Source organism: Drosophila montana, unplaced genomic scaffold, assembly GCF_035044405.1.
Source record: "Drosophila montana isolate Dmon_TW-CO22-7 unplaced genomic scaffold, ASM3504440v1 contig_402_1, whole genome shotgun sequence".
Taxonomy (NCBI): domain Eukaryota; kingdom Metazoa; phylum Arthropoda; class Insecta; order Diptera; family Drosophilidae; genus Drosophila; species Drosophila montana.
This window is the reverse complement of record NW_026998739.1, coordinates 3,534,022-3,543,627: the sequence shown is the minus strand read 5'-3', so window position 1 is coordinate 3,543,627 and position 9,606 is coordinate 3,534,022. Positions and strand designations below refer to the sequence as shown.

At 41.5% G+C, this 9,606-nt stretch overlaps 3 protein-coding genes across 3 annotated transcripts; 1 reads left to right on the top strand and 2 right to left on the bottom strand.

Moving 5' to 3' along the window:
* Positions 1–214: 214 nt before the first annotated feature.
* Positions 215–5,943, top strand: lt (vacuolar protein sorting-associated protein light). The gene is made up of 12 exons (XM_064697965.1): positions 215–354; positions 411–530; positions 586–756; positions 826–943; positions 1,426–1,779; positions 1,839–2,166; positions 4,078–4,143; positions 4,202–4,603; positions 4,667–4,853; positions 4,911–5,144; positions 5,202–5,328; positions 5,391–5,943. The coding sequence occupies exons 1-12, from the start codon at positions 328–330 to the stop codon at positions 5,762–5,764; spliced, it is 2,508 nt and encodes an 835-aa protein (XP_064554035.1). The 5' UTR covers positions 215–327; the 3' UTR covers positions 5,765–5,943.
* Positions 2,521–3,868, bottom strand: beta3GalTII (beta-1,3-galactosyltransferase 6). Its single transcript, XM_064697981.1, has one exon. It carries the CDS (start codon positions 3,791–3,793, stop codon positions 2,639–2,641), a length of 1,155 nt encoding a protein of 384 aa, XP_064554051.1. The 5' UTR covers positions 3,794–3,868; the 3' UTR covers positions 2,521–2,638.
* Positions 5,944–7,513: 1,570 nt separating the features above from the next.
* On the bottom strand, positions 7,514–9,564 carry RpL5 (ribosomal protein L5). Its single transcript, XM_064697990.1, has 4 exons — positions 9,418–9,564; positions 8,976–9,239; positions 8,474–8,911; positions 7,514–7,822 (listed from the first exon to the last, which is right to left on the bottom strand). Exons 1-4 carry the CDS (start codon positions 9,418–9,420, stop codon positions 7,628–7,630), a joined length of 900 nt encoding a protein of 299 aa, XP_064554060.1. The 5' UTR covers positions 9,421–9,564; the 3' UTR covers positions 7,514–7,627.
* Positions 9,565–9,606: the final 42 nt, after the last annotated feature.

Here is a 9,606-nt window from a genome sequence, read left to right as displayed (position 1 = left end):
ACGCGATAAAAAAAACAAAACAACAATAATTAAGCGCATTTATACAAACACCAATAATATAACTTTAGAAATATATATACATATAAAAGTAACGTGTTAATTGTTTGGATTGTAATTGAGCTTTAAAAGTGGCGCGGCTGTAGCTATCGATAAGCGATGTATAACTGTATTAGAAATGCTAGTCGATACTTATCGACCGCAGAGTTGCTCTTTATTTTTTTAGTCTAAGCAGAAATGGAATGAAGACAGCTGTTGAATGCGAAATGCGGTCACTCTGGCACGAAGATGTTTTGATAAGAACGCGAATTCACATGGAAAGACGTAAAAATGGCCGAGACTTTGCCAATTAACAGCGTAAGTGCGTTGCCAACAGTAAAACGATCAGTTCGCAAGATCTTTTAATTGTCTAGGACTCGGGCACCGATGAGGAGGAAGAGGTTGAACCAAAGTTCAAGTACCAGCGCATTGGAAATGATCTCAGGAATATACTCAACACAGACGTGGTTACCTGCAGTGCCGTCCATTCAAAGGTAATCTCTGAGTAGATATTCAATTATTTAGTGTTTCAATTCGCACATCTGGCAGTTTCTTATATTTGGCACATTTCGAGGGCGAGTCTATCTGCTGGATCACCAAGGCAACTCTGTGGACTCGAACCTGAGTAGCGGCGATCGCCACACACACTCAGTTGCCGTTAATCACATTGATGTGGATCCTAAGGGTGAATATGTTGCCACCTGCTCCGATGACGGACGCGTGAGTCACTGAAAGGGTGTTATAAAATTATAGGGGCTTCAAAATAATTTTTATTTGCAATAACTACAGGTCAATATTACAGGCTTGTTCAGCTGTGAGAATAATCAGAACCTTAGTCATGGCAAGTTTATAAAAGTCGTTGCCCTGGACCCTGAAGTTAAATCGGGTGTTCGACGATTTATAGTGGGTGAGTGTTACATCTTGTTTCTTTATAAAATATTAATATGTTACAGCTCTCAATACCAGTAAGTCACGAAAAAGGTCTCTTAACAGTTAGGTTCGTTGTGCAAGGTTCCAATTTGTTCCAACAAAGTGCCCTCCTTTGGTTACCGACCTTTTTATACCCAGTAATAGGAAATGTGTAACGTATATACACATTGACCAAAACCGGCATTTATGAGATTTCCTGTGATCCTTACATATGAACCAAATCGTATCAATATAGGGCTACTTTATCGTATAGCTATATGGAAAGAATCGATGGAAAAATGATTTTTTGTATGGAAAAGTGTTTCGGTTGTCTAGATATGCAACAATGCAACTACTATGAGACTCATCACAGAATTTCCAATTAAATAAACAAAAATATCTGTAAGAGTATTTAATCCAAATATATAAATATCTTTTTTTGTTTGCTTTTATTAACGTGAATGTTTTATTCCATTTCAGGTGACGACAAGCTCACGCTTTATGAACGCAATTTACTCAAGAAGCTGAAACCTTGCGAATTGTGCGCAGTTGAGGGAAGTGTTCTGGCTATCTGCTGGCAGGGTAATTTGGTTGCTTGGGCCAGTCACTTGGGAGTGCGTGTGTATGATTTAAGCGAGAAGTGCTCCCTGGGCCTAATGAAATGGGAGGTGCCGGCACAGGCGCGACTTGAAAACTTTCGCTGCCATCTGCGCTGGTCCAATACCAATACGCTGCTCATCGGCTGGGTGGACACAATACGAATTTGTGTAATCCGCAAGCGCAATACCATCGAAGCGTCCTCCAGCAATTTGCCTGGTTTTGTCGTAGATCCAGGTGCGCGTAATCATTATGTTGCCTACCATTATAGTAACATGTTTAATCTTTGTTTGCAGTCTCGACATTTCAAACCACATTTTATGTTTGTGGACTGGCCCCGCTGGCTGCCAGCCAGCTGGTGGTCCTGGGCTATCGCAAGGATCGCAGTCCCAACTATAAAGCTCTTCGGCCAGTGCTGTGCGTCATTGAATACAAAATGAACACATGCGAGGAGGTGTGCACAGATAGCCTGACCTTACGCGGCTTCGAGGAGTATACGGTCAACGATTATAGCCTGGGTTGCATCATGGAGGAGAATCGCTACTACATTGTGGCACCCAAGGATATTGTTGTGGCCAGCCTTATTGAAACAGACGATCGCGTCGAATGGCTTATCAAACACAAGTATGTAAACCAACTGTTATGTAGGGTATTTAAATCTTACCTGCCCAAGATGGCTTTCGTTATCTAATTCAAACCATATAAAAATGTGAGGAGCATAGCTTTTTAGGTATAGACTGATTATGCCTACTACTTGACCATGCTGACCATGCTCAAACTGTAAAATCATAGAAGACACATGAACTTGAAACAAATTTACCTTTTTTGCAAGATAAGCCCTGGCTGAAAGCAATCTATTTAAAATTCGTCCGAGAATATCAAACACAATTTGAAAAATCTCTGGACAGAAAAAAGTTACTTGAAACTTTCCGGCTTAGTATTCACTTTGCATAAAAACAACGGGTAAAATCTGACAGGTCTTTGCTATTGCTGCCATAGGAGCAATTTATTGAAAACTTCTCTAAGAATATCTTAATCACAATACTTAGTCTATATCTTTGGTTATGGCAACTGGGGATAGTCAGTTATGTTTCAACTACACTACAATGCTATCACAGCACTTGTCCGCTGGTTTTGTCCAATCATAATAGTAGGAGACAAATACACGCTGGCCAGGATTCTCGTGGGTGCACAGCGAGCCGGCGTAAATGTCATGCATTTGCCGCTGGTTGCGCTTGTGCAGCACCAGATGATATGACCGACACTTGCTTGGCGTGTAGGCGGTATCGAAGCGCGCATCATGCCATCGGTAGACATGCCGCAGTGGTGCCAACCATGTGCCCAGGGAAGCGTCTTCGGACACGTAGCTTGACAATAGATGAGAATTGTTGACCACATTCTCGCATAGCTTGCGGGATAGCACATAGCCGCCGCCCAGTGCATAGTTGATGTAATTTTTGCTTATATAATAATTAGACTCGCGCCAGTGACCTTTGGTCTTAATCGTAGAGCGACCATTGAAATAACCCCAGTAAAGCTCTGGCAGCGGCTCATGTTCGTAGTTCGCTCTGTTTCTCAAAAGCTTACGGTCGTAGGAGACAAGTTCGTTAAGTAGATTGTCCAGCTTCACATAGGTGTCATCGTCCACTTTAAGCAGGTATGAGAATTCATAGTGACGTGTCAGCGCGTCCAGCGACTGCATTAGCTTCTCCGTCAGATTCATATAGTCATCGTGCAGGCGCGGTAGCAGCAGCAAGTCGTGATGCTGGCTCTGCTCATGCTCCAGTTCGGCGCGCAACGTCGCTCCCATTTGCTGTGTGCCAATGGCAAACAGATGCTTCAACTTGATGTTGCGATGCACACGTGGCTGCTCCAACTGTGGCAGCTGCTTCTGCCAATTTATGTAGTGATGCAGTCGTTGGGCCTGCGATGCAACCGTTTCCATTTGCAAATGCCCGCCGGCAGTACTGTAACTGGGCAGGTAGATATACTCCTCGGGATAGTATGGTTGCTTTAGTGGCTGCCCTAGACGGAGCCAAGTCTCGCGCATGCCTTCCCGTTGCTCGGCGTTGCCCGGTGCACTGAACACAAGTATCGCTAGAAATAAATCTGGATGTGGTTCGAGTTTTGCCACTCCACTTCGCTGTGCCGGGCATTTGTCTACTATGGTCAGAATACGCGTAATAAAACTGCCAAAGAAGAACGCTACTATTGCCGTAAAAAGCGTAACCAGGTTATTTAAGCGACGCATTTTTCAAAAATGGTGTTTATTGCGATATTAAAATAAATAAATGTTCTGCTCAGTTTGTCGCGAATTTAACAAACAGCTGAGCGATACATTTGTCAGGTTATCGATTTATCGATACCAGCTGCAGGTATCGCGGTAGTGCACTGTGGTCAATTTATGCCTATTTTTTGGCAAATATATTATAAACAAATATATAGGATTGGGAAATCGCATAAATAGAAAATTAAAATCACCCCTGAAACTGAAACGTTATATTTTGTGACTAACCAACAAATGTTTTTTCGCAGCAAATTTGAGGAGGCCATGGAGATATGCACACATGGAGGCTCACTACCAATGCTCTCAGTAGCCAGGTAAGGAATTGGTTTTCAGATACTTCGTTATATATTTATGCAATCACAACCTTTAAAGACTGTATATAAACCACCTGTTGACGCTGAAGCAATATGAAGAGGCGGCCAAGCTATGTCTGCGAGTGCTGGGCAACAACAAAGCCCTGTGGGAGGAGGAGGTCTTCAAGTTTGTCAAGTGCCAGCAGTTGCGATGCGTGAGCGCCTATTTACCCACCTCGGATGATTGTAAACTGGATCCGCATGTCTATGAAATGGTGCTTTATGAGTTCCTCAAGTTTGATGTGCATGGTTTTCTAAATTTAATCAAAGAGTGGCCGCCAAAGCTCTACGATGGCTTGGCCGTGATAAACGCCATACACGATCATTTTCGCAAACAGAATGCGAATGAGCTACTCGAGGCCTTGGCCCTCCTCTACTCCTACCAAAGCGACTATGAGAGCGCTTTGCGCATGTACTTGAAGTAAGCAAAAGCTTAAATTACCATTGTTAGAAATCTATTGACTATGACTTTCCCTTTGGCTAGGTTACAGAACAAGGATGTATTTGAGCTAATCCGACGCTTTGAGCTATATGATGTCATCTCCAAATTAATCATTCCCCTCATTCAACTGGATCGCGAACGTGCCTTTAAAATATTATTAGATAAGGACAAAATAAAGCCCGAAGTGGTTGTACATCAATTGGAACAAAATCAGGAATACCTCTACTGGGTAAGTGTGTACAGACCCTTGCATAATATTCAAAGCTAAACCTTGATTTTATTTCAGTACCTGGATGAGCTGGACAAGATTGACAGACAGGGCACATTCCACCCAAAGTTAGTTGCCCTGTATGCCAAATATGATCGGCCAAAACTGTTGCCATTTCTACGCCGCTCCAATGATTATGCAATACAAAATGCACTGGCAATATGCAAACGTGAAGAGTTTTATCCAGAAATGGTATACTTGCTGGGCCGCATGGGCAGCGTCGTGGAGGCACTCAACATAATCATACATAAAGTTAGTGTGTGTGTAAGATTTCCACAAATTATTTGACTTATCAACTCGCAATTGCAGATAAAAGACATTGAGATGGCTATTGAGTTTTGCAAGGACCACAATGATGACGATCTGTGGAACATACTCATTGATGAGTCCACCAAACAGCCAGAAATAGTAACGAAAGTGCTGGATGGCATTGTTGGCAAGTTTCCTGGGTTTTATTTATCAATTATATTTAACCAATTTAATGAGATTCTTTCATAGATTATGTCAATCCCGTATTGGTAGTTAGCAAGATTAAATTGGGTCAGACAATACCGAATCTCCATCAATCTGTTGTCAAAATGCTGTGGCACTACAATATTGAAGAAGAAGTGAACACAATTGCACATCAAATTCAATTAACCGATTATTTTGATACACACGCCGAGGTGGTGGCTATGCAGCGTCGCGGGCGCCATGTCTCCTATGACAAAGTGTGTCCAAAATGTAGTCGTTCAGTGATAATAAAGGACACCGTTCCTCCCAATGGCCTTACTATATTTAACTGTGGCCACATTTACCATAACAACTGCGTGATCGACAATCATTGCGACGTGTGCTTGGATTGGGATAGTATATTGGATGAGGACGATTAATAAGCAATGACAAATAAACGACAATTAATAGAAGTCTGAAAGCGGTTTAGGACCACGTATTAAGCGACATTCAGCAACAACATTTTGTATCATGTTCAGCCAAAGTGTACATTTGGTAGCTTTTTTGTTTATTTTAATTTATTTATTGAATTATTAAAAATTAATTAATGTGCAGACTACTGGGCTTCATCTTGTGTTTATTAAAAGCCAGCAAATTAAATTCGTGAAAATATTGTGCAACAGTTTGCCAAAAACACAAAATCTTGCATGCGTAGCGTCCTGAGGACACCAAAAAAGGAATAGTCCTGATTGAAATACATATTCTTTATTATTAAGACTAGCTAGATCGATCTACAAAAGGACATCAACATCGTCCTTCAATTGGCTGAGATATATAGTCCATTTTATGTTTTAGATGACAACCAAGCAAGATATACAGAAAAAACATACCCTATTTACCCATTTTTAATAGGTTCAGTTCAGGGTATAAAAACAGCATCAACAACAAAAAAAAAACATTAATGATCGGTTGGGTTGGTTGATGAATATGATGAGAAATACAAATACACAAAAAACAAGCTCTTGTCTTCCTCCCACAATTCTTTCTTACGTGGGTTGATGGGTTGGGGGGGGGGGGGGGGGGGGTTGTTAACAAACTGGTGCATAGAACGGAAACCAACCAATTTATAATACAGTAGTAGTATTTGCGCGCAAGTGATGGAGGTGTATTGGTATGGGGGGGGGGGGGTCGGTTGGGTGGAATATGAATATGTGTGTTTTTGAGCGCCAGTGTAGATTGTTCATATTCCCCGTGGAGATACCAATGAAGAGCAATTAATCCTGCTGCTTACAACAAAGCACTTGTACTTGGAGAGAGAGAAGAGAAAACACCACAGACATTAATATAATTTAAAGTAGCTAATTAATTATATTTATCTACACATATAAACAACAAACAACACCCTTTTTCACAATAATTTGTACTTACTATTTTTATTTCCTTGGTTGGGATCCATACCTAGAGACACACGAGTTGGTTCAGGCCGAGCATTTATCTAGTCCACCACAACAGCCTTTTGGGATATATTACTTTAATGTCGTATTTACAGAACATTATTTTTTATTTTTTGGCCAAAAATTGTATGAATTGAACCTGGGATAATCCAACTAACGTACCTATCTTTGCCCTACTGCACTAGCGGAGGCTCATGATAACTAATTCCCTAAAATAGTCCAGTCTCTTCAGCTGGATAGGCTCGGCTCGATGCCTTTGTAATCTTTTATTTAAAAGTTGCCAGCGGCCAGACTCGAACCTAGGACTGAAAGTTTCAACTATGCTATTGCGTCGTCAGAGGCCTCTTCAATATTGTCTTATGTACAGGAAATAAATATTAAGAATAGGAAGAGAAATTTTTTTTTTGAAAATGCTTTCTGTAAAATATAAGATCCTATTGAGAAAAAAAATAAGTGTCGGCTTATAAATTTTCATTTGGTATTTAAAATGAAATTTATTCAGATCGATTTTTTCGACATGCCACACATACACAAAATGGATCCTTCTTTCCAAGAGCTCAACAGTGGCCATTGCCATGCAATCTTAATTCTGACGCACATATATATATATTCCAAGTTACAAGACGGACATTGCACAAAAGCAATACACTTGAGAACGATTAAAAATATACATCACATGTGCATACCTTAATATATAACACCATTGCAACGAGATAAATAAATAAAAACGTGGTCTTGTTTAGAAACTTACAATTTATGCATGACATATTGGCAATTGTTTTTCTTTACAATTGTTTGTTTATTTATTTTTTACCCCCAATACACACTGCAAACGGTAGTCAAAAGCCCTTAGGCCTCAGTCTCAGACTGAAGCTTAGCCACATAGGCAGCCTTATGGGCGGCAATCTTGGTCTTGCGTTCCTCGTTCGTGAGTTTCTTGGCGTTCCACCTCTTCTTGGCAGGAGCCGACTTCTTAGCAGCGGCCTTCTTCTGGGTTGGATCGTTGCGGATGGCCTGGTGGGCTTTCTTGTAGATGTCCTCAATCTATATACGGATAAATGAGAACGATTAATATAGGGAATGAGCAAATTTAAGGTATATTTATTCTTTATCAAATGTGCAACCGCAAACAGAAGGTTTAACCCATATGAGGGATGAACTACGAACACGGGTTTCTGGATTTTACTGTGGTCCACTTTTGGCACAGCCAGCGTTGTAGGTTACAAAACGCAGCAGTAATTTTGTAAATGGACGTATACTGTTTTTAAGATTAATCTAGGGATTAAGCAATTTAAGGTATATTTGTTCTTATAACAATGTGCAACCGCAAACAGAAGGTTCAACCCATATGAGGGATGAACTACGAACACGGGTTTCTGGATTTTACTGTGGTCCACTTTTGGCACAGCCAGCGTTGTAGGTTACAAAACGCAGCAGTAATTTTGTAAATGGACGTCTACTGTTTTTAAGATTAATCTAGGGAATAAGCAATTTAAGGTATATTTGTTCTTATAACAATGTGCAACCGCAAACAGAAGGTTCAACCCATATGAGGGAGGAACTACGAACACGGGTTTCTGGATTTTACTGTGGTCCACTTTTGGCACAGCCAGCGTTGTAGGTTACAAAACGCAGCAGTAATTTTGTAAATGGACGTGTAATTTTTTTTGGTGCGTTTTAAAAAATTTTACTCACGTTGTCGGCGCGGATGCCCAACTTGATGTAACGACTGAACTGACGCTTGAAAGCCTCCTCATCCTCCTCCTCCAAGGTACGCATATAGTCGGCCACATGCTGACCAAAGATATGAGCACGGTGTACATCGGCGTTGAAGCTCTTGGTCTCGGCAGAGTAGCCTGGGAAACGTTTTACCGAGTGGGGGATGTTCAGACCACCATCGACAGCACCCTTCATGGCGCCAAACACACGGGCACCAGTGGTGGTGCGTGCCAAGCCCACATCCAAGTAGCAACGGAATGCTCCTGGTCCCTCATCGACGGGCTCAACGTTGAATTCTTCACCGGTAACCTCGGTGCAGCCAGCGTACAAAGAGTCCAAACCCAACTTGTTGAGCAGACGACGTGCAACGAGAAGACCCGTGCAGTAGGCGGCGGCGTAGTTGGTCAAACCCACCTGTAAGTATTGTTGCAAGAATAAGTTTTCATTTTTTATTTTATTATAGTTTCAATAGACTTACCTGGATGCCATAGTTGGGTAGCTCATGCGAGTAGGCAGAGCAGACAACACGATCGCCCTCAATGCGAGCGTAAGCGATTTGAGCGGTGATGTCCTTGTTGGACAGACGCACAATCAAACGGTACTTGGGCGTGTTGTACTTATTCTTGTCCTGGAAAATCAAACGCTTTCTGGCATAGTAATCGGTTTTGCCCTCACGGCGCCTGCGGAATTTAACCTGGTAGCGCTTGAAGTACTGCTTGTTCTTGACTACCTTGACGAAACCCTGTTAACATACAAAAAAACACAAATTAATATTGATTATTGCTTTTGGCATGAACGGCACAAGGTTAATCGCTCAATTAACATTGCATCAGTCACTGCTTCTGTGTATATTTATTAATTTTCACTAGCAAACACATTTATTGAGACGTTTGTTGTATTATTTAATTGATTGTGCTCACCATTTTTCACTTTTTAATGAAAATCAAACACCGACGTAAAATACGCGATGTCTTCACACGTAGGTGAAAAAGAAAAAGGAAGAAGCTGACAGGCCGCTCAGAAGCAGGGTCGTATTTTGCGTCGCTGACATTTCAGGCGCAGCTAACTTAGCGTCGGATTTGAAATTGCGCCAGATGGCGCCACTTGTA

Bases quoted from the DNA above. Each gene is read 5' to 3' on its own strand.
- lt (XM_064697965.1), top strand. From the start codon at position 328: ATGGCCGAGACTTTGCCAATTAACAGC. The intron at 2,167-4,077 runs GTATGTAAACCA...GTTTTTTCGCAG, and splicing joins GAATGGCTTATCAAACACAA to CAAATTTGAGGAGGCCATGG. The intron at 4,144-4,201 runs GTAAGGAATTGG...CAACCTTTAAAG, and splicing joins CCAATGCTCTCAGTAGCCAG to ACTGTATATAAACCACCTGT.
- beta3GalTII (XM_064697981.1), bottom strand. From the start codon at position 3,793: ATGCGTCGCTTAAATAACCTGGTTACGCTTTTTACGGCAATAGTAGCG.
- RpL5 (XM_064697990.1), bottom strand. The intron at 8,912-8,975 runs GTAAGTCTATTG...CAATACTTACAG, and splicing joins TACCCAACTATGGCATCCAG to GTGGGTTTGACCAACTACGC. The intron at 7,823-8,473 runs GTGAGTAAAATT...ATCCGTATATAG, and splicing joins TGGGCATCCGCGCCGACAAC to ATTGAGGACATCTACAAGAA.